This window comes from Saimiri boliviensis, chromosome 11 (assembly GCF_048565385.1).
Source record: "Saimiri boliviensis isolate mSaiBol1 chromosome 11, mSaiBol1.pri, whole genome shotgun sequence".
NCBI lineage: Eukaryota > Metazoa > Chordata > Mammalia > Primates > Cebidae > Saimiri > Saimiri boliviensis.
This window is the reverse complement of record NC_133459.1, coordinates 35,043,631-35,066,707: the sequence shown is the minus strand read 5'-3', so window position 1 is coordinate 35,066,707 and position 23,077 is coordinate 35,043,631. Positions and strand designations below refer to the sequence as shown.

Here is a 23,077-nt window from a genome sequence, read left to right as displayed (position 1 = left end):
CTGTGGTGGGGTGAGACCCATGTCAACAGTAGAATAGCCAGGGCCAGCCTTCAGTTTGGCCACTGGGGCCAGGAGCAGAGCTGTGCTTGGGTTTGCACCAGGCCCGGAAGACGCTGGCACTCCCAAGTGCCCTCCCATCGGCGCTGGATCCCTCAGCCCCGTGACCTTCCGTCAAGGCCTGTCCTTCCTGTGCTTCCTTTTAGGAGCGCTCTCCGTGCTTTCCAAGGTGACACATCTCCAGTCTCACAGGCAGACAGGAGGCCAGGGAAGCAGTCAACGAGCAGGCGGTGAGCAGACAGCAGGGACGTCCTGGGCAGACAGGCAGCGAGGAGGTAGGGAGGAGATGGGCAGGTGGATGGTTGGGATGAGAGCCAATCTAGCAGGTGACAGACCTGCAGAGAGATTCGAAGCCGGTGGCTGCACAGACCATGGACAGGCTGGTGGGCTGGGAGCAGCAAGCAGTCAAGCAGCTCAGCAGGAGGCGGGAAGGGCATGTGGACCATGGGGACAGCCACACTGGCCAAAGGTTTCAGGCACCTTCCCCAGGGCCCCCAAGAGAATGGCTTCTCAAAACTCCTCAGGGCAAGGCTGCCGCTTCTCTCACCCGGCCCGGCTTGGCCACAGGGGCCTGGCTTGCTCCTGGAGAAGACAGCACTCTGGTTAACGGGCGTCCCTCTCCCTGTAGGCACCAGCAACCATCTGAACCCTTATCCTGCTTCACTAGGGCTGAGTCACGTCTGACCCACTCCAAACACTTATGTCACATGCCAACTCAGACACAAACACACTTTAGCCTGCAGACAGAGATACAGAGAGCTGCATAGCACAGAGATGCCAGGAAACAGCTTGACAGAAAAGATCAAAAATTTCAGACTGCACATAGAGAAGCATGCCTGTGGACCTCACAGAGACAGGACAGGTATGTGCCACACGAACTGAAGCACTGAGGCACACAACACACGTGGTCAGACACACACACACCTATATTCCCGTGGATGGCAGACACTGAACATGCTCGCGCACTCCCAGCAATCCTGCACATAAATAAGCTACCTGTGCAAACGGTCAGTAACATACATCCCTTGAAGATATAAGAATACAACCCACAGAAACTCAATATTGCTGACGGTCTTCAAATCTCGCCCAAGGCAGTGGACAAATTCTGGCATTGTCTTTACCTCTCAGCCCGATCACACACACTCGGTCATGTCCCTGTTCTGGCCTGGTTCTCCTCCCGCCTCGCTGGTTTCTCCTTGCCGACTTCATCTCCAGGAGGCGTCCAGGGCTTGAGCTCCAGACCCTTCTCTCTCTGCCCACTTGCCCCAGGTGGTCAGCCTCCCCCAATCCTGGGGTGGTAAATCCATCTTATATGGTGAGGACTCTCAAATATCTTTTCCAGCCAGACTCCTGGGGGCTCCACTTGCCTTGCCAACACCTGCACCCAGATATCTAATGGGCATTCTCACACCTAACCTATCTACAGTGAAACCGACTCCCCCCAAAACTGCTTCCCCCTGTGGACTTTCCTCAGGTGCCCCAGCCCCAGTATCAAGGTGTTCCTCTGAACTCTCTCCCTCACGTCCAAGTCCAGGGCAGGAACTCCCTTCGGAACACCACCTGAGTCTGAGCCCTCTCACCCCTCCACCAGCCTTGCTCTCACTGCCCTCCCTGCTCCCCTTCTTGCCAACAGTGGCCCACCCTACACTGAGCCACCACAGAGATCTTTCCAAAGTGTGTCAGGGGACCATGCCACTCCCCTGATCAACGCTCCAGGGGCTCCCTACCACACTTACACGAAAAACCAAGCTCCTGGCTGGGCACAGTAGCTCACCCCTGTAATCCCAGCACTTTGGGAGGCCGAGGCAGGCGGACTACCTGAGGTCAGGAGTTTGAGACCAGCCTGACCAACATGGAGAAACTTCATCTCTACTAAAAATACAAAATTAGTCAGGCGTGGTGGCACATGCCTGTAATCCCAGCTACTCAGGAGGCTGAGGCAGGAGAATCACGTGAACCCAGGAGGTGGAGGTTGTGGTAAGCTGACATCGTGCCATTGCACTCCAGCCTGGGCAACAAGAGCAAAATTCTGTCTCCAAACACCACCACCACCACGAACCAAGCTCCAAGGCCAGCGAGCCCCTGCATGGGCAGCCTCTGCCACTCTCCCTTGCACCCACACACCATCTGCATGGCTCTCTGCCCTTGGAGGGAGGTATCTCAAACACGCTCTTACTCCTGCCCTTGATCCTGCTCAGACACTCGTCCCAGATCCCGACACGGCTGCCCCCTATTCAGGTCTCACTGTGGATGTCCCTGTACGAGCCACCCTCAGGTGTTGTTCATCACATTACCCTATCCTGTCATCCCCTGAGCACTTAGAAGCATCTGAGATTATCTTCTATTTTTTCTCCAATTTAGTGTCAGCTCCGAGAGGGCAAAGATTTGTGTCTGTTCTGTTTCTTGTTAAATCCACGTTAGAGCTGTCCTTCGGTATCCTCAGGGGATTGGCTCCATGACCTCCCTTCTGAGGATCCTCAAGTCCCTGAGGTAAAATAAAATGGTTCAGTATTTGCATGTAACCTACACACATCCTCCATATACTTTAAATCATCTCTTGATTACTTATATCTAATACAATGTAACTGCTATGAAAATATACTATTGGCTGGTGTGATGACTCACGCTTGTAATCCCCTCACTTTGGGAGGCTAAGGTGGGTGGATCACTTGAGCCCAGGACTTCAAGACCAGCCTGGGCAACATGGCAAAACCCCATCTCTACAAAAATTAGCCAGGTGTGGTGGTGCATATTGAGGGACCTGTGGTCCCTCCCAGCTACTTGGGAGAATGAAAAGGGAGGATCTCTTGAGCCCAGGAAGTGGAAGTTGTGATGAGCTGGGATAGCACCTTTGTACTCCAGCCTGGGCAACAGAGTAAGACCCTGTCTCAAAGAAAAAAATATATCTATTGTTTAGGAAATAATAAGAAAAAAAGCTTGTACATGTTCAGTGTAGATGTAATGTTGGTTTTGAATATTTTTGATCCAAAGTTGTTTAAATCCACAGATGCTGTGGTCTAGACTAAGAAGTACTAGACATACACAGTGTTTGCTGACCAGTAGCTGCACAGATTGACACACACATACCCACCCCCCACAACAATACTAATACACCACATTAATATGCAAATATATGGATGTGGGCAAAAATACCACCATGCTCTCTCAGAACAGACCAAACAGTCACAAAGACACCCAGGAGTCCCTTTTCCATCCACATGGGAGTCAGTCCTAGTCCTCCTCCACCTAGATCTGCCCTCTACTTGAACCCAGTCTTGGGACTGGGGGAGTAGGGGTCTGCAGCCGGGACAGGGAGAGGGTCGCTGGCCCACAGGCCTCAGGCAGCCTCTTCAGCTATGTCTGCAATTTCCTCTCCCCCTTCCTTCCCTCCTCCTCTCCAAGGCTCCCGCCAAGGCAGCCTCCCCCTCATCCTAGCTTCAGCAAGGGAGGGGAGGCCCACGATGGGGGGCCCCGGGGAGGCAGGGCAGAAAGAAGCCCCCAGCCACACACACTGATCACACACCACACTGCATGCACAAGCCCAGGTGGGAAATGCCTGTGTGAGCACAGGCAGGTTTAGCCTTGGGGTGGGAGGTGGGGAGCACGATGGGGTGGGAGGGGACGGAATGGGGTGGGATCCGCCACAAGCCACCACAAGCTGCTTGGTGCACAAGAGTGCAGGAGCTCGCAGGCACAGAGGCCCTGAGCTGGGGTCTGCAAGGCTGCTGGCCGGGGCCTGGCTCAGAGCTGCAGCCCAACAATCATTAACCCTGCGTGACCAGGCCAGAGCTCAGCCAGGGGACACATTCAAGCCTGGGGCCTGGGAGGAGGGGTGGACAGTCCCCTCCCTTACACGCTGGCGTGGGTCTGGGGAAGAGAAGCGGTCTTCTCCGGCTGGGGCCTCCTAGGAGGGGGAGCGGTGGTTTCGAGCTCAGGCTTTAGGGTCAGAGAGCAGTAGGTTCAAATTCTGACGGTTTGGTAAAGTCATTCAATCTCTCCATGACTCCGTTTATTTTATCTGCGAAGTGGGGATAATCGTACCACGTCGCAGGGTTGTTAGGCGGAGTAAGGGAAAGAACCTGTCCAGGGTTTAGCCCCCGGGCCCGCGCGCGCAGGCAGAGCTCCAGCCTCACTGTTGTTGTTAGTGGCCCGGGGGCGGGTCCCAGCCGCGGCCTCCCCCGGCGGTTTCCTGTGGGGGACGGACGGCCCGCAGGCCTGGCTCTCCCTCCTCCCGGCTGCCCGCTCCTCTCCCCTTCCTCTCCCGGCCCTTTTCCTCCCCGCCTCCCCGCCCGCCCCGCCCCGTCCCGTCCAGTCCCGTCCCTCCTCTTTCCTCGGAGGAAACTTTCCGCCGGCTGGTCCCTCGGCCCGTGTCCCGCCCGCGCTGCCGCGGCCTGGGAGCCCAGCGAGGCCGGAGGGGCGGAGGGGCCGGAGTGGGCGGGGGCGGGGGCCAGTGTATGCGGCCACGGGACGCGCAGGGGCTGGGCAGCCGGGAAGCGGGGTGCTGAAGGTGAGTGGGCCCGGCCCCGGGCCGGTGGGTACCCGTGGGGCGGCGGGGCGGGGAGGGAGGCGGCTTCCCTTCCCGGAGCCTGGCTGGGGAGTGGAGGAGGCTCCGCGTCCCCATCCTCCAACCCGCCCTGGGACTGCGGAACTCGGTCTCCGCTGGGGACCCCACAAGGGGGCGGGGCCTCCCGCAGCCCCCGGCGGCCGCTCCCCGGGCTGGAGGGGCATCCGCACTTGGGAGAGGGGTGCCCCCCACCCCGGCAGGGCCCGGGGCCGCCTCGAAGTTAGGGAAGCGCTCTCTCCAGGGTGAAACCTTGGAGCTGCCCGCAGAAGGGGTCGGTGTCGGCTCCAGGCTGGGAGGAGGATCTGACTTTGCTGACCTCGAAGGGTGGCAGGGGAGCTGTCCCCCAGAACAGCATGGATGCCCCACGAAGGGACATGGAGTTGCTCAGCAACAGCCTGGCTGCCTACGCACACATCCGCGGTGAGGGCGGGCGCCGGAAGACCGGGGACCTGGACCCTTCCCTGCCTACCATCCCCTGCCCTCCCCAGCGCCTCGCCCGTCCCCTCCGCCCCGCTCCCGCCCCCTTGCCCGCTGGCGGTTCCCTCATGCCCTTCGAGTGGGGGTTACAGGCCTTGCCCCCAGACCTAGAACCTGGGGTCTTTTCCAAGTGGGACGCCCCCTACCCGCCCGGGCCCCTCTGTGACCCCCACCCTGTGCCTCGCAGCCAACCCCGAGAGCTTCGGCCTCTACTTCGTGCTGGGCGTCTGCTTCGGCCTGCTGCTCACCCTCTGCCTGCTCGTCATCAGCATCTCGTGGGCGCCGCGCCCGCGGCCCCGGGGCCCAGCTCAGCGCCGGGACCCCCGCGGCAGCACCCTGGAGCCCGAGGACGACGACGAAGACGAGGAGGACACGGTGACGCGGCTGGGTCCGGAAGACACGCTGCCGGGCCCCGAGCTGTCCGCGGAGCCCGACGGGCCCCTCAGCGTCAACGTCTTCACGTCGGCGGAGGAGCTGGAGCGGGCGCAGCGGCTGGAGGAGCGCGAGCGGATCCTGCGGGAGATCTGGCGCACCGGGCAGCCGGACCTGCTGGGCACAGGCACGCTGGGGCCCAGCCCCACGGCCACAGGCGCGGGCTCCCTGAGCCGCATGCACTATTACTGATGGGCCCCGGCTCCAGCTGCAAGGCGCTGGGGGTGCCGGACTGCACAGGAGCACAGAGCTGCCCCAGACCTTCGGACTGCCTTGGCCCCCACGGCTCTCCGGTGCTACTGGGCGTGGATCGCCACCCCGAGAGGCTCCCTGCCCCAGTCCTGCCAAAAGACCCCGGGGGCGGGGGAGGAGGCAGGATGCAGGGTCCCCACTCCCTCTCTGGGGTACGATCAAGAGATAAAGTGACCAAATGAAAGAAAGCTGCATTCTCAGTGACTCAGTCTCTCCCTCTGTTACTCCTGCTTCCTGCGGACCCCAGGCTCCTGCCACGCCGGGGTCCCAGGGCTGAGGCCCCGCTTGACCTCTTTTCCCTGGCTGCACCCCCACCCTCACCCGTCTGAAGACACAGCACACATGCCCGCGTTCACTCCACAGCCAGCAGAAGGGCCGAAGCCCACAGGTCTGCACCCAGCCGCACACACAGAGCAGTGCACACGCATTCCTTACCGGCAAGCGCCTGGGCACACGTCGCCCCGTCCCCACGGTGCCCTGGGTTCATACATTCCTATGACACACACACACCAGGCCCCGGGACCCTGACCTCGAGGCTAAGATGCTATTAGCCCCGGTGTAATCATGCGTGCTTGGGCTGGGCGCTGGACTTCACGTCTGCGCCGAGGTGCGTTCAAGCGAGAGGGCAGGAGTCCCTCTGAGCGGACCCGGAGGCCAGCTGGGAGGGGTCCGAGCTCGCGAGAAGGCCAGCCGGCTCCTCCCCGGCGCACAGCTGGATTCCGGAATCCAGGCCGGGCGACACAGCCCGACCCCGCCGGGGCCCCTCCTGCCCGCCATTTCTCCAGCGCGCTGCTGGCGTCCGAAGGAGACACCCTCCCCCGCCCCTCACCATCCGGTGGATAAAAATAGCTGCGTGCAGGCCTTGGGAACCGTAATGGGAGCCACATGTTGGCCAGATGTGCCCCGCACAGACTGCCCGGAATGCGGAGGCCCAGGCCCTGTCCCCGCGCAGGCCCCGCCCCCAGCGACCAGACCAAGCCTTGCGAGGCAGAGTTTACTTTCTCGTGTTTCCCAAAGTCGTGTGCAAGAACGTGGGTGGCCCCAGCCAGGTCCGGCCGCGGTCGCTTCCCAGGCCCGCCCTCAGGTCTGCGTCTGTGCGTGGGTGATGCGCTGGGCCTGGCACTTCTGAGTCCCCTGCATCAGCTGGACCTGGTCGGGAGTGGGGTGGAGACTTTGTCAGGGGCGACCCGCTGCCAGCCCCCTCCCCCCGGGACGCGCCCCTCACCTCCAGCCTCTGGCGCTTCTCCTTCTCGCTCTTCAGCTCCTCCCAGAGGTCCGTCAGCTTTTTCCTGCAGGCCGAGTCGAGGCGGAGGTGAGGGGCTGGGCAGGTGAGGGCTGGGGGGACCCTCCCTTCCACACCCCACCGCTGCCAACTCACTCCAGCTGCACCCCCATCAGCTCCAGCGCCCTCCTTAGAGATTCCACCTCCCCCTTCAGCGTCGTTACATCGACTCCCTCATTCTTGCTTTCCGCGTTTTGTGGGACCGGGGTCGGGAGCGTGAGCGTCTTTTGGGAGTCTGGAGGGGGCTTGATAGGACGTGTTTTTTGGACAAAGATTCCTTCAATAGGGGGCACCTCCTCTTTTGGAGCCACTTCCTCTTTGGGGAGCACCTCTTTTGGGGGCACCTCCTCTTTGGAAGCCACTCCCTCTTTGGGGAGCACCTCCTCTCTCAGAAGCCTCTCCTCATTGGGGGGCGCCTCCTCTTCAGGAGTCCTCTGGTCTTTGGAAGGTACACCCTCTAGAAGGGTTGTAGCCTCTTCCTGGGTCGGGGGCTTCTCTAGGGCAGGCCTGGATGTTGGCCCAGACTTCAACTCAGCCTGGGGTCGGGAGCTGTCCCCTCTAACTAGGGGGCATTTCATCTCTCCCAGGCACCTCTCTGAGGAAGGAGGCTGCAGTGGGGGTGCCACTGGCATGCTGGCCTTCTCCTGGGATTGAGCCTCTTTGGCTACAAAGGACTTGACCTTCTGCAGGCCTTCCTCCGGAAAGAAGTGATAGCACTGAGTGTCATCACTGGTGGACACCTCTTCAGAAAGCTCTGGGGTCAAGATCTTTTCTAGGGTGGGGGCCTCATCCCCCAGAGGGTCCATCTTTGGATCAAGGACTTTATCCATAGGTGGGACTTCTGGGGCAGGAGCCTCTTCCATGGAAAAGACCCTTTCTGGAATGGAGGGTCTGTCCACAGTTGGAGTCTTCTCTGGGATGGAGTTCTCTGGGACAGAGGTCTTTTCCTCCAGAGTCACCGTCTTCTCTGAGGTGGGGATTTTGTCAGGAGCCGGCATCATTCCCAAGGTGGAGTTCTCTGGGATAGAGGCCTTATCCCCTGGAGTGAGGGTCTTCTCTGGGGAGGGGACTCTGTCAGGAGCTGGGGCCTTCTTGGAGCCGGGGGCCTTCTCCACAGCTGGGGGCCTCTCTAGGGTGACGGTCTTGTCCAGCACGGGGGTTCTCTTCACAGCGGGGGCCTTTGCTGGGCTGCTCTGCTCTTCCTCCTGCCGTGATGGGAGGTGAAGTCTCAGCTGAGGTTGAGTCTGGTTCCCCATGGCCTGGGATGCTTCACCCATGCACACCACAGCTGGGAACCAGCCTCTGCCCAGCACCCCCACTCTCCCATGCCTCTTGCTCCTCACCTGACTGGACACAGAGAGTTGCTGGGGAGTCTGGGTTTTGGATCGCTTTCGGCCTGTGTGGCCCGAAGCTCTATTTTGGAAGCTGCCACTGGGACCTAAGAGAGCAGAACTTCAAGGACCCAAGCCTACTCTGACCCTCCGTCTTCTCCCACCTCTGTCCCTCAGCATGCCACCCTACTCCTGTCCTCCAGGCCTCCCCACACGGGAGGAGGGCAGCCCCCACCTGAGTCTTGGGAGGTGAGCTTCTGACTGTCCCTGCTGGGTGTCCGAGACATCCTGGAACACATCTTCATCAGGCCCTGGGCGTGGGGCACAGGGAGGGACATTTCCTTCTTCCCTCCTTCCCCCAACCCCGTCCTGCTCCTTACCTGGCTTTGCTGGGCCCAGTGGGGGCTGCTGCTAACTTCTTGACTGTAGGGAGGGATGCTCTGGACATCAACTTTTTTGGTTCCTTAATAGGAGCTGGGAAGAGAGAGGCATGGAGCATTCATCCATCTAACAGTCACTGACCCTGTCTTGTGCTGTGTGCAGGGGACTATGGGCAGGAGATGGCTCTTGGTTGACTCTGCCTCCTGGGACGCTGACCACCCTCATGCATAGGAAACTGTGGGAGTACCCCAGAAGGACACTCAGCAGACAGTTTTCAGAGAAGGCTCTGTAGGGGAGATGGCTCATGTCCTGGCAGGTTTTTAATCTAAACTTTCTAAAACCTGTCCCTCTGAGCACCCATGGCTCTTCCCTGGCTCAGACTTCATCTCATTTCTGGACTGTGGCAACAACCTTCCCCCTTTCAGTCCACCCTCAGAATTCCATTTTTTTTTTTTTTTTTTTTTTTTGAGACTGAGTCTCACTCTGTCACCCAGGCTGGAGTGCAAAGGCAAGATCTTGGCTCACTACAACCTCCGCCTCCCAGGTTCAAGGGATTCTCCTGCCTCAACCTCCCAAGTAGCTGGGATTATAGGCACATGCCACGGCGCCTGGCTAATTTTTGTATTTTTAGTAGAGAAGGGGTTTCACTATGTTGGACAGGCTGGTCTTGAACTCCTGACCTCAAGTGATCAGCCTGCTTCAGCCTCCCAAAGTGCTGAGATTACAGGTGTGAGCCACGGCGCCCGGCCCACCCTCAGAATTCTTTATCTTCTCTCTCATTTACTCCCTAAGAGATCTCACCCAGTCTTATGGGTTTAATTATCATCAACAAGACAATGACTCCCACATTTTCATCTCTAGCTGATTCTTTCCTGAACTCCAGACTCATATCCAACTTCCCTCTCAATATTTACAGTTGGAGCGCTGATGGGCATCACACGCTTAACATATCCCAAACCAATCTCCTGCTTCCCGACCCCATGGCCCCTTGAATCTACCCCTTTCCCCATGGTCCCCATCTGGCTCATTTACCCACTTGCTTGGATGACAAATGACTCCCTTTATTTCCTTATGAGGCACATCCAAACCATCAGCAAATCCTGTCCATGCTATTGTCCAAGTATTTCCTGAATCCAGTCACTTGTCACCATCTCCACCACTAAGTGCTCTAGATCAGGTCACCGCCACCTTTACCTGGGTTTAGGCTGTACCCACCCCACCCAGCGTGTGTTCCTCCCACAGCAGTCAGGTGGAGTTCATGTTCTACCGGGGAAGCAGACATAAATAAAACGAGTAAAATACATACTGTGTTAGAGAGTTAAGTGTGACTGACAAGACTAGGCAGAAGGGCCGGGTGCAGTGGCTCACACCTGTAATCCCAGCACTTTGGGAGGCTGAGGTGGGCAGATCACCTGAGGTCAGGAGTTCAAGACCAGCATGGGCAACATGGTGAAACTCTGTCTCTACTAAAACTACAAAAATTAGCTGAGCATTGTGGTGCACACTTGCAATCCCAGCTACTTGAGGGGCTGAGGCAGGAGAATCGGTTGAACCTGAGAGGCGGAGGTTGCAGTGAGCCGAATCACGCCATTGCACTCCAGCCTGGGCAACAAGAGTGAAACTCTGTCTCAAAAAAAGACAGAGAGAAAAAGAGCTGAAGCCAGAAAGGCAGAGGGAGGGCAGCTTTGCTATGTAGCTACTAAGCCTGGGGGCCTGTGATGTGAAGCCAGGGCCCTGGGCTCTGCTCCCTCAGCTCACCACAGGCCCAAAGCTCACTACCACACAGCAGGGCCACCTTTCTTCAGGAGGGCCGAAGCAGCCTCTGGTGAGTTGTGTTCTCTGGCTACAGGCAGAAGTAAAAGCAAATTCTCGGCCAGGTGTCGTGGCTGATGCCTGTAATCCCACTACTTTGGGAGGCTGAGACAAGTGGATCACCTGAGGTCAGGAGTTTGAGACCAGCCTGGCCAACATGGTGAAACCTCATTTCTACTAAAAATACAAAAATTAGTTGGGCATGGTGGTGTGCACCTGTAATCCCAGTTCCTCGGGAGGCTGAAGCATAAGAATCACTTGAACCCGGGAGGAGGAAGTTGCAGTGAGCTGAGATCATACCACTGGCCTCCAGCAGGGGCAACAGAGCGAGACTTCATCTCAGAAAACAACAACAAAAGCAAACTCTCACTGGAAGAAGTCTTCTACTAGGGCCTGCACGAGTTCCACAGATTAAAATCCAGCTATCAGCTCATAAACAAAGATCATGAAACATGCCAGAGGCAGATCACCAAGAATGGGAGTCAGCAGAGACAACACACAACAGATAGTGGAACTGTCAGGTAGAGAACACCGCATAGCTATGTATAAAATATTGGAAGAAATTCAGGATGTGCATGCAACAAAAGACCATCAGGAATAACTGGGCAGATACGGAAAATTATCAAAACAGTGAACTGAGGCCAGGCGCGGTGGCTCAAGCCTGTAATCCCAGCACTTTGGGAGGCCGAGGCGGGTGGATCACGAGGTCAAGAGATTGAGACCATCCTGGTCAACATGGTGAAACCTCGTCTCTACTAAAAATACAAAAAACTAGCTGGGCGTGGTGGTGCATGCCTGTAATCCCAGCTACTTAGGAGGCTGAGGCAGGAGAATTGCCTGAGCCCAGGAGGCGGAGGTTGCGGTGAGCCGAGATCGCGCCATTGCACTCCAGCCTGGGTAACAAGAGCGAAACTCCGTCTCAAAAAAACAAACAAACAAACAAACAAACAAAAAAAAAACCAGTGAACTGAACTACTAGAGATGAAAAACAGCATTCTTAAAAAAAATGCAACATGGCCGGGCACGGTGGCTCAAGCCTGTAATCCCAGCACTTTGGGAGGCCGAGGCGGGTGAATCACGAGGTCAAGAGATCGAGACCAGGCCGGGCGCGGTGGCTCAAGCCTGTAATCCCAGCACTTTGGGAGGCCGAGGCGGGTGGATCACAAGGTCGAGAGGTCGAGACCAACCTGGTCAACATGGTGAAACCCCGTCTCTACTAAAAATACAAAAAATTAGCTGGGCATGGCGGCGCGTGCCTGTAATCCCAGCTACTCAGGAGGCTGAGGCAGGAGAATTGCCTGAACCCAGGAGGCGGAGGTTGTGGTGAGCCGAGATCGCGCCATTGCACTCCAGCCTGGGTAACAAAAGCGAAACTCCGTCTCAAAAAAAAAAAAAAAAAAAAAAAAAAAAAGAGATCGAGACCATCCTGGTCAACATGGTGAAACCCCGTCTCTACTAAAAATACAAAAAATTAGCTGGGCATGGCGGCGCGTGCCTGTAATCCCAGCTACTTAGGAGGCTGAGGCAGGAGAATTGCCTGAACCCAAGAGGCGGAGGTTGCGGTGAGCCGAGATTGTGCCATTGCACTCCAGCCTGGGTAACAAGAGCAAAACTCCGTCTCAAAAAAAAAAAAAAAAAAAAGCAACATAAATCCATTTATTTACATGTGTATTGCTTATGTTACCTGTACAGGTTACAGAGCAGAGTAAACAGAGCCCAAAGGCTAGAGAGAGAGCTCGTAAACTAGAGGTGCAGTGAGACAAGGAATGAAAAGCATGAGAGCAAGGTTAGGACAGAGGCATCACAGAAATGGGGCTTGGCTCTAGCTGAATAAGGTGGTGGACAAATCCTCTCCTCACAAGGCAACTATGAAGCTAGACAAAAATGATCCAACAGGCTGGACGCAGTCTCACACCTGTAATCCCAGCACTTCTGGGAGGCCAAGGTAGGAGGATCACCTGAGGTCAGGAGTTTGAGACCACCTGGCCAACATGGCAAAACCCCATCTCTACTAAAAATACAAAAATTAGGCGGTATGGTGGCGGGTGCCTGTCATCCCAGCTACTTGGAAGGCTGAGGCAGGAAAACTGCTTGAACCAGGGAGGCGGAGCTTGCACTGAGCCGAGATCTCACCACTGCGCACCAGCCTGGGCAACAGAGTGAGACTCCATCTCAAAAAAAAAAAAAAAAAAAAAAAAAAAGGCCGGGCGCTGTGGCTCAAGCCTGTAATCCCAGCACTTTGGGAGGCCGAGGCAGGTGGATCACAAGGTCGAGAGATCGAGACCATCCTGGTCAACATGGTGAAACCCCGTCTCTATTAAAAATACAAAAAAATTAGCTGGGCATGGTGGCACGTGCCTGTAACTAGCTACTCAGGAGGCTGAGGCAGGAGAATTGCCTGAGCCCAGGAGGCGGAGGTTGTGGTGAGCCGAGATCGCGCCATTGCACTCCAGCCTGGGTAACAAGAGCGAAACTCCGTCTCAAAAAAAAAAAAAAAAAAAAAAAAAAAAAAAAATTAGACAGGGCAAAGTGGCTCAGGCCTGTAATCCCAGCACTTTGGGAGGCTGAGGAGGGCGAATCATGAGGTCAGGAGACCAAGACCATCCTGGTCAACATTGTGAAACCTCGACTCTACTAAAATACAAAAAATTAGCCAGGTGTGGTGGTGTATGCCTGTAGTCCCAGCTACTCAGGAGGCTGGGGCAGGAGAATCATTTGAATCAGGGAGGCAGAGGTTGGAGTGAGCTGAGATCACACCACTGCACTCCAGCCTGGCGACAGAACGAGACTCTGTCTCAAAAAAAAAAAAAAAGACAATAAAATAAATAAATAAATACATTTTTAAGAAGTAATTAATTTAAAAAAAAAAAGGAGAATGGGACAAAATAATGCAAATATGCATATATGTGATGAGGGACTTTTATCTAGAATATATACAAAACTCTTCTAACTCAATAGTAAAAAGACAAATAATCCAATTTTTTAAATGGGCAAAGGATCCAAATAGACATTTATCCAAAAGAAATAGGCACATGACACCGGCACAAGACCAAAAAAAAGAAATAAGCACATGAAAATATGCTCAGCTTCATTAGCCATCAGAGAAATGCAAATCAAAACCACAATGAGATACCACTTCATACCCACTAGGACACTTTCATTAAAAAGATAACAAAAAGAACTGAGTAAAGGGGCTCACATCTGTAATCCCAGTATTTTGGGAGGCCAAGGGAGGAGGATCATTTGAGCACAGGAGTTCAAGATCAGCCTGGGCAACATAGCAAGACCTTTTCTCTACAATAAATTTTAAAACTACACCGGGCATGGTGGCTCACGCCTGTAATCCTAGCACTTTGGGAGACCGAGGTGAGTGAATCACCTGAAGTCAGGAGTTCAAGACCAGCCTCGCCATCATGGAGAAACCCCATCTTTCAAAAAATAAAAATAAAAATAAAAACTAGCCAGGTATGGTGGTACACACCCATAGTCCTAGCTACTTGGGAGGTTGAGGTGGGAGGATCACTTGAGCCCAGGGTTTGAGGCTGCAGTGAGCTCTGATTGTGCCACCACACTCTAGCTTGGGCAATAGAACAAGACCCTATCTCTTCAAAAGAGTATATTATGAACAACTTTATGCAAATAATTAGAAAATTTAGATAAGCCGGGCGCTGTGGCTCACGCCTGTAATCCCAGCTCTTAGGGAGGCAGAGGCAGGAGGATAGCTTGAGCCCAGGAGTTCAAGACCTGCCTGGGCAATATAGCGAGACCTCATTCTCCACAAAAAGGAAAAAAAAAAAACAAAAAAAGACAAAAAAAAAAAATAAGCGTAGAAAATTTAGATAAAGTAGATAATTAAAAACATGTAACTCCACAACTGATTCAAGAATTTTACCCTGACTTTTCTCTAACTACTAAAGAAATTGAAGAAGCTGTTTAAATCTTTTTTTTTAATCCTCCTCCTCCTCCTCCTCCTCGAAGTTGTTTAAATCTTAAGAAAAACTAGAGCCGAGCGCGGTGGCTCAAGCCTGTAATCCCAGCACTTTGGGAGGCCGAGGCGGGTGGATCACGAGGTCGAGAGATCGAGACCATCCTGGTCAACATGGTGAAACCCCGTCTCTACTAAAAATACAAAAAATTAGCTGGGCATGGTGGTGCGTGCCTGTAATCCCAGCTACTCAGGAGGCTGAGGCAGGAGAATTGCCTGAACCCAGGAGGCGGAGGTTGCGGTGAGCCGAGATCGCGCCATTGCACTCCAGCCTGGGTAACAAGAGCGAAACTCCGTCTCAAAACAACAACAACAACAACAAAAAAAAATTCTAAGTAAAACAGAAACAGAACCTTACTCAGCCTGACAAAAAGATGTCTACAAACAGCCTAGGCAAACATCATTGTTAAAAGGGAAAACTGGGCCAGGCGCAGTGGCTCACGCTTGTAATCTCAGGACTTTAGGAGGCCAAGGTGGGCAGATCACGAGGTCAGGAGATTGAGACCATCCTGGCCAACATGATGAAACCCCGTCTCTACTAGAAATAATACGACAATTAGCTGGGCGTGATGGCAGGCACCTATAGTCCCAGCTACTCGGGAGGCTGAGGCAGGAGAATCGCCTGAACTTGGGAGGCAGAGGTTGCAGTGAGCCAAGATCACGTCACTGCACTCCAGCCTGGCTACAGAGACTCTGAAATAAAAGGAAAAACTAGGCCAGGCACAGTGACTCATAGCTGTAACCCCAACACTTTGGGAGGCTGAGGCGGGCAAATCACTTGAGGCCAGAAGTTTGAGACCAGCCTGGCCAACATGGTGAAACCCCCGTCTCTACTAAAAATACAAAAAAAAAAAAAAAAAAAAAAAAAAATTTAGCCAGATGTGGTAGTGCACACCTGTAGTCCCAGCTACTCTGGCGGCAGAGGCAGGATAACTGCTTGAACCCAGTAGGCAGAGGTTGCAGTGAGCCAAGACTGTGCCACTGCATTCCAGCCTAGGTGACAGAATGAGACTGTCTCAAAAGAAAAAAAGGGAAAACTAGATTCAAAATCAGGAACATGACAATGATGTTCACCCTCACTACTTCTATTCAATTCTTCTATTGTATGAGATCCCAATTATTATAATACATTAATAAAATGAAATTAAAAGGTGGGAGTGAAGAGAATGAACAAAATTACGATTCACAAATGTCTGTCTTCACAGAAAACTTATAAGAATTCACAAATGAAGGGCAGGCACTGTGGCTCACACCTGTAATCCCAGCACTTTGGGAGGCCGAGGTGGGTGGGTCACCTGAGGCTGGGTCAGGAGTTGGAGGAGACTAGCCTGACCAACATGGAGAAACCCTGTCTCTACTAAAAAATACAAAATTAGCAGGGTGTGGTGGCACATGCCTGTAATCCCAGCTACTCGGGAGGCTGAAACAGGAGAATCACTTGAACCTGGGAGGCAGAGGCTGCAGTAAGCCAAAATTGAACCATTGCACTCCAGCCTGGGCAATGAAGAAGGAAACTCCTTTTCAAAGAAAAAAAAACAATCTATAAATAAATTACTAGAAATAATCAGTTTTTTTTTTTTTTTGAGACGGAATTTTGCTCTTGTTGCCCAGACTGGAGTGCAATGGCGCATTCTCGGTTCACCGCAACCTCCACCTCCTAGGTTCAAGTGATTCTCCTGCCTCAGCCTCCCAAGTAGCTGAGATTACAGGCACGTATTACCATGTCTGGCTAATTTTTTGTATTTTTAGTAGAGACGGGGTTTCACCATGTTGGCCAGGATGGTCTCGATCTCTTGACCTCATGATTCACCCGCCTTGGCCTCCCAAATTGCTGGGATTACAGGCGTGAGCCACTGCGCCCGGCTGGATTTTTTTTTTTTTTTGAGACAGTCTTGCTCTGTTGTCCAGGCTGTAGTGCAGTGATGTGATCTCGGCTCACTCCAACCTCTGCCTCCCAGGTTCAAGCAGTTCTCTGCCTCAGCCTCCTGCGTAGCTGGGATTACAGACGGCCGCTACCATGCCTGGCTCACTTTTGTATTTTTAGTAGAGATGGGGTTTCACCATGTTGGCCAGACTGGTCTCGAACTCCTGATCTCATGATCCACCCACCTCAGCTTTCCAAAGTCCTGGGATTACAGCTGTAAGCCACTGCACCTGGCCAATAATCAGAGTTTATACAAAAAACAGTGCATTTCTACTTCCTGCAATAAACAGAAGAATGTCTATGTTTTTAAAGACACAAAACTCTGAGATATCTAGGAATAAACCTCATGAAAATTATAGTTTTATGTATAAAACTAAGCCAGTCACCATGGCTCATGCCTCTAATCCCAGCACTTTGGGAGGCCAAGACAGGAGAACTGCTTGAGCCCAGGAGTTCAAGACCAGCCTGGGCAACACGGCAAGACTCCGTCTCTGCAAAAAACTAAAAGATTAGCTGCACATGCTAGCTTTTGCCTATAGTCCCAGCTACTCAAGAGGCTGAGGTAGAAGAATCACTTAAGCCCAGGGGGTTGAAGCTGTGATGAGCTACAATCGCCACTGCACTCCAACCTGGGTAACAAAGACCTAGTGACCCTTTCTCAAAAAAAACCCCTGGCCAGGCACAGTGGCTCATGCCTGTAATCCAAACACTTTGGGAGGCCAAGGCAGGTGGATTGCCTGAGCTCAGGAGTTCGAGACTAGCCTGGGTAACATAGTGAAACCTTGTCTCTACTAAAATACAAAAGTAATTAGCTGGGCATGGCGATGTGTGTTTCTAGTCCCATCTACTCTGGAGGCTGAGGTAGGTGAATTGAGGAGGTGGAGGTTGCAGTGAGCTGAGATCATGCCACTGCACTCCAGCCTGGGCGACAGAGCGAGACTCTGTCTCTAAAAAACAAACAAACCCCAAAATTGTATAAACTCACATGTAGAAAATGATAAACAATGCTGGAATAACTGATTGTCCATAGGGAAAAGGGTATAATTGTATCACTCATTAAAATCACTACTACATGGGCCGGGCACGGTGGCTCAAGCCTGTAATCCCAGCACTTTGGGAGGCCGAGGCGGGTGGATCACAAGGTCAAGAGATCGAGACCATCCTGGTCAACATGGTGAAACCCCGTCTCTACTAACAATACAAAAAAATTAGCTGGGCATGGTGGCGTGTGCCTGTAATCCCAGCTACTCAGGAGGCTGAGGCAGGAGAATTGCCTGAACCCAGGAGGCGGAGGTTGCGGTGAGCCGAGATCGCGCCATTGCACTCCAGCCTGGGTAACAAGAGCGAAACTCCGTCTCAAAAAAAAAAAAAAAAAAAAAAAAAAAAAAAAATCACTACTACATGGATAAAAGCACTAATATGAAAAGCAACATTTTAATGCCTAGCTATTTTTTTTTTTTTTGTACTTAAAGACTGGGTTTCTCCATGTTGTCCAGGCTGGTCTCTAACTCCTGACCTCAAGGGATCTGCCCACCTCAGCCTTCCAAAGTGCTGGGATTAAAGGCATGAGCCAACGTGCCTGGTGGGGAATGATTTCTTAAACAAGAAACCCGCTAACCATTAAGGATAAGATTGATAATTTTTTTTTTTTTGAGACAGAGTTTCGCTTTTGTTACCCAGGCTGGAGTGCAATGGCGCGATCTCGGCTCACTGCAACCTCCGCCTCCTGGGTTCAGGCAATTCTCCTGCCTCAGCCTCCTGAGTAGCTGGGATTACAGGCACGCGCAACCATGCCCAGCTAATGTTTTGTATTTTTAGTAGAGACAGGGTTTCACCATGTTGACCAGGATGGTCTCGATCTCTTGACCTCGTGATCCACCTGCCTCGGCCTCCCAAAGTGTTGGGATTACAGGCATGAGCCACCGCGCCCGGCCTCATAAACATAAAATTTAAGACAGTGATTACCTCTGGGGTGAGGGAAGTGGCAGAATGGGAAAGAGGAGGAGGACACAAATATAGGCAATGTTCTAGTCCTTAGGTTTGCGTGACATACTGTGGGTGCTCATGGGTGGTTTTTTTTTTTTTTTGAGACAGAGTGTCGCCCTGTCACCTAGGCTGGAATATAGTGGCACAATCTCAGCTCACTACAACGTCCCCCTCCCTGGTTGAAGTGATTCTCCTGCTTCAGCCTCCTGAGTAGCTGGGTTTACAGGCATGCGCCACCACACCCGGCTAATTTTTGTATTTTTAGTAGAGATGAAGTTTCACCATGTTGGCCAGGCTGGTCTTGAACTCCTGACCTCAGGTAATCCACCTGCCTGGGCCTCCCAAAGTGCTAGGATTATGGGTGTGAGCCACTGTGCCCAGCCCAGGGGTGTTAAATTGTATAGCATATGTGTTATATATATTTTTGATGTGTCAAATATTAAATGATAAATAAAAAGGCATCCCCACAGATACACAGAGCTATTCACTGACACATAAGACACGTGAACATATAGCCTCATATGCGTACAAAGATTCATACGATTCCTTCAAAATGAAACAAATCTATACCCATCAACAGCCACATTCTCAAGACACACAGAGAAACACTGACATATTAACACACACACCAATTGACCCACACATTGATTCACATACATTCCTACTCAGCTCTTGACCCACAGGTGAGGGGACTCCTATGGGGGAGTACTGGACCACTGGGGTGCTGTGGGTGTTTATGGGCAACTGGACTAGTGGGTCTCCGAGAGAACACTCCCCAATCCCAGGCTCCCCAGGCACGCACCTGATTCCCGAGATACCATTTTCCGTGGGACCAGCTTCTTGATCTATGCAGAAAAGAAGCATAGGTTGAGCATCCCTAATCTAAAAATCAGAAATCCAAAATGCAGGCTGGGTGTGGTGGCTCACACCTATAATCCCAGCACTTTGGGAGGCCGAGGACAGAGAATCACTTGAGGTCAGGAGTTTTAGAGGAGCCTGGTCAACATGGCAAAAATCCCGTCTCTACTAAAAATACAAAAATTAGCTGGACATGGTGGCATGCATCTGTAACCCAGGTAGTCGGGAGGCTGAGGCAGGAGAGTTGCTTGAACCTGGGAGTCGGAGGTTGCAGTGAGCGGCGATCCTGCCATTGCACTCCAGCCTGGGTGATAGAGCGAGACTCCATCTCAAAAAAACCCCCAAAATCCAAAATGCTCCAAACTCTGAAACTTTGTGAGTGCCAACATTATGCCTCAAGTGGAAAATTCCACACCCGACCTAACTTACGTGTTGGGTCTCAGTCAAAACTTTGTTTCATGCACAAAATTATTAAAAACACTACATAAAACTACCCTAAGGCTATGGTTTAAGGTGTATATGAAACATAAATAAATTTTGTGTTTACGTTTGGGTCCCATTCCCAAACTTTATTCTTTTTTTCTTTTTTTTTTCTGAGACGGAGTCTCGCTCTTGTCCCTGCCACCTGTACTTGGCTCTGTACTTACTGGGGGTGATGGGAGTACGAAGTTGTCTGGAAAAACTCCTCTTCGTCCTTGACATTCTCCTACCCACCAGCCCTTATCCTCTGTGGTCTGGGAAAGAAACATGCCGGTAGAGAGGTAAGCCAGGTCCCCCAACGTCCTTTCTGGGGTCCCACTCCTTCTTATAGATACAATTTCAACATTTATTTTAGACTCGGGGGTACATATGCAGGTCCACCCATCCCAACACCCTCTTCCCTGGGCCCTCCCTACCCTGTTCTTCTCACACCTTGCTTAGTACTTTCACCACATCGCCCCTCCGCAGCGCCAACTCATCTGGGGCCTCAGGCTGGTAGTCAAACAGGACTCTGTAGGCCTCAGGGTGGGAGACTGGGAAGAGGTCAGTCCACTGTCCTCTGTAGCCAAGCCTCCTGCATTTGTCAGCAGCCCCTGCCTCCATCAGCCTAACTGGCCCCCCAAGTCCCAACCTTGGGAGTGGCTGAGGGCTGGGGGACCCTTTGGCTGGGTGCTCACCTGTCTGCAGGTAGTCTGGAGGGCTGTCATAGGTCAGGCTGCTCAGCTAGTGGGGGAAGGGGCAGGGAGGAACCATATGAGCCTTCAACCACCCCAAGAGAATCTTACCACCTCTATGCCCACTCTGAGACAACTTACCTTGGGAGGCCGCTGGGATTCAGGGCTGACTGAAGGCATGTCTGGGTTATCAAGGCCTGGTGGGGGACAGTGAGGTTAGGGAGGGTGCTAATTCACAGGTTAGGTCATGGGAGAGGGTCAAAGGGGTTACAGGGTCAGGATATGTGGCTCATGCCACTGGAGGGTCATTGGAGAGTGCAGTCTGGTCCCAGGGAGTCACAGGGTCACAGGGTCGAGGTCTCACTTGGGGGCCCAGTGTCCAGCAATTCCACAAAGTTGGATGGGAAGGCTCCCAGCTGCCCGTTCTTCTTCCCCAGCCACCAGCCGTCCTCAATCTGGGGAGGGGGGGAGGACGCAGGGGCATCTGGTTCTGCCCCAAGGGTCTCTAGGATAATCCTCCACCCTTGGTTCTGCCCAAGGGCCCCCTCCTCCCTCACTCCCGTGCTTCTCCGTGTCTGCGCCATCACCATTCCCACCGTACACACCCTCACCTCCCAACCCGCTCACTCGGGAGACGTGTTCCATCATATTCCCCCAAATGGTCCCATCATCTCACCCCTCACCTCCTTTATCATTTCTACGATCTCCCCAGCTTGCAGCTTCAGCTCGTCCGCCTGCTCTGGGCTGTAGTTGAAGTTCACTTTGCACCATCTTTGGGGGCCCGGGTATTTGGCAGGATGACCTAGCACCGGACAAGCGTGGGGGAACTCGAGCCGGATGCCCCAGTACGCGGAGCTGGGGGAAGCTCTGGAGGCGTGCGAGCAGCCTTTGGTACCCCCCCAACCCCGCCCCAGGGCGGAGCATTGTACTCAAGAACCAATCACAGGCTGCAGAGCGGCCCTGAGGCCCCGCCCAGATACGCCCCCGTCGCCAAGAGCTGGAGGCGCCGGGGTCGCATGGATTCCTCACGCCCGCCCAACGGCCCTGGCCCCGACCCTTGCGCTTACTTCCGCGGCGCGCGCAGCGCGGTCTCTGCGCCTCTCCGGAGCCCCGCAGGGTCTCTGGGATCTCCTGAGAATGAAGCACCGGGAGGGCGCTCTCAGCTCTTGGGAGGCGCGCGCTGAGACCCCCGCCCGCCCCTGGCTCGGCCTCACCTGCACCAGGCGCTCAGGGAAAAGGCCCTGGCGGTCCCCCAGCTCTCGGTGAAGCCAGCCCCGCGCCGGCCCCCAGCCCACCTGCCGGACCACGTCCCCGGGCGCCAGACTCAGCTCGTCCTTCTTCTGCGCGCGGTATCCGGCCAGGACCAGGACCTCTGCGGGCGCAGGACAGGGCCGGCGCCCGTCTCAGAAAGGCCCAGGCCTGGCAACCTGGCCAGGGCGGGCGTGTCCCCAGGCACCGTAGAGGGCAGGGGGAGTCGGGGTGGTGTGGGCTCTTACCGTGTCCACGGTTGCAAAGGGAAGCCACCTCAAACCCTCCGCACTTACCCATAGCTTCCGGGGCACCCTCCACAGCCTGGCAGCTCCTGCTGGCGGCCGAATACTGGGCTCACGCAGGGTGCGACGGAAAGCGTGGGGCAAAGGAGGCGTAGCCGCCAGCCGATAGGTCGGGCCAGGCGCTGGGAGTGGGTGTGGAGAGGGGGCGGCCCAGCTCAGCAGGTTAGGCCCCCGACCCCGGGGTGAGGACTCCAGGGTCTCTGGCCTGTGGAGCAGTCACAGCTCCATGGCAGGCTCTTCCCGCCCACCTAAATTTTAGGCCAGCCGCTTTCGCTCAGCTTTTGCCCGGAGGCTCCCAGCTGCAATTTGCAGCCTTCCCAGGCCCACCTTCTCCCAGCTCTCAAGCTTTTAGCTTCAGGGGAAAAGGTGGGGAGAGGCACATACCAGGGTGGGGCCCCCACCAGCAGGTAGCAACCGCTCTAAACCGGCCCTGAGTGAAGGAGATAGCTGCCCTTGTACCAGCAATAGGTTTGCTTTCCTACAAGGCATCCTCCTCTCTGGCCCCATATCCACCCTCTACCCCTATATAGGAAGAAGACAGCAAAGACCCCTGCTTTGGGGCCACAGAGGTCTAGTTTGGTTTCAGAAAACCCCTCCAGATTCTCCCTGGGAGTCAGGCAAGGAGAGTGAACTTTACGAGCTTCCAACGTTTCTGCTCATAGTTGAGCCCCCGGCCGGCAGGCGTCTGGTTAGGACCCACCTAAGGCCAGTAACATGTGGGATAGGCTCTTTTAGGTAGAACTACTAACTAACCACATCCCTTGACCCCTGCCCCACCACGGAGGAAGCCAAAGTCCTTGCCTATGACACCAGTGGAAAACATTTCTCCTGGGGTGTCCAAGGTACACAATGAAGCAAAACGACTGGGGTGGGACTGAAGCTCCTCCCAGGAACGACTGTCTGTCTGGGATGCCTCAGGACAGGGCTGAGCAGCAGCCTGCACCCAGCCCCACAGGCCCTTCATCTTTCAGGTTTCCTGAAACTGCTGTGGGAGGTTATCCACCACCCCCAACACAGACACAGACACAG

The 23,077-nt window shown here is 54.0% G+C and overlaps 2 protein-coding genes across 7 annotated transcripts; one reads left to right on the top strand and one right to left on the bottom strand.

Moving 5' to 3' along the window:
• Positions 1 to 4,329: 4,329 nt before the first annotated feature.
• On the top strand, positions 4,330 to 5,970 carry EVA1B (eva-1 homolog B). 3 transcript variants are annotated; one of them, XM_003937502.3, is made up of 3 exons: positions 4,330 to 4,564; positions 4,945 to 5,041; positions 5,286 to 5,970. In XM_003937502.3, the coding sequence occupies exons 2-3, from the start codon at positions 4,975 to 4,977 to the stop codon at positions 5,720 to 5,722; spliced, it is 504 nt and encodes a 167-aa protein (XP_003937551.1). In that variant the 5' UTR covers positions 4,330 to 4,564; positions 4,945 to 4,974; the 3' UTR covers positions 5,723 to 5,970. The 3 variants fall into 3 exon arrangements, with proteins under 3 accessions (XP_003937551.1, XP_010346378.1, XP_010346377.1); XM_010348076.3 differs by having other exon boundaries at positions 4,331 to 4,564; positions 4,910 to 5,041; XM_010348075.3 differs by having other exon boundaries at positions 4,331 to 4,564; positions 4,863 to 5,041.
• A 792-nt stretch (positions 5,971 to 6,762) lies between these two features.
• Positions 6,763 to 23,047, bottom strand: SH3D21 (SH3 domain containing 21). Of its 4 annotated transcripts, none has more exons than XM_010348077.3 (16): positions 22,040 to 23,047; positions 21,710 to 21,867; positions 21,563 to 21,626; positions 21,179 to 21,297; positions 20,860 to 20,950; positions 20,637 to 20,692; positions 20,499 to 20,544; positions 20,254 to 20,354; positions 19,989 to 20,075; positions 19,286 to 19,328; positions 8,776 to 8,869; positions 8,631 to 8,683; positions 8,408 to 8,502; positions 7,161 to 8,269; positions 7,008 to 7,071; positions 6,763 to 6,931 (listed from the first exon to the last, which is right to left on the bottom strand). In XM_010348077.3, the coding sequence occupies exons 1-16, from the start codon at positions 22,041 to 22,043 to the stop codon at positions 6,863 to 6,865; spliced, it is 2,253 nt and encodes a 750-aa protein (XP_010346379.3). In that variant the 5' UTR covers positions 22,044 to 23,047; the 3' UTR covers positions 6,763 to 6,862. The 4 variants fall into 4 exon arrangements, with proteins under 4 accessions (XP_010346379.3, XP_010346380.1, XP_010346381.1 ...); XM_010348078.2 differs by having other exon boundaries at positions 21,791 to 21,867; XM_010348079.3 differs by lacking the exon at positions 22,040 to 23,047 and adding an exon at positions 21,992 to 22,027.
• Between the last annotated feature and the right edge of the window lie 30 nt (positions 23,048 to 23,077).

Bases quoted from the DNA above. Each gene is read 5' to 3' on its own strand.
- SH3D21 (XM_010348077.3), bottom strand. The intron at 20,545-20,636 runs GTAAGTTGTCTC...TTCCCCCACTAG, and splicing joins AATCCCAGCGGCCTCCCAAG to CTGAGCAGCCTGACCTATGA. The intron at 19,329-19,988 runs GTAAGTACAGAG...TTTTCTGCATAG, and splicing joins TCGTACTCCCATCACCCCCA to ATCAAGAAGCTGGTCCCACG.
- EVA1B (XM_003937502.3), top strand. From the start codon at position 4,975: ATGGATGCCCCACGAAGGGACATGGAGTTGCTCAGCAACAGCCTGGCT. The intron at 5,042-5,285 runs GTGAGGGCGGGC...TGTGCCTCGCAG, and splicing joins TGCCTACGCACACATCCGCG to CCAACCCCGAGAGCTTCGGC.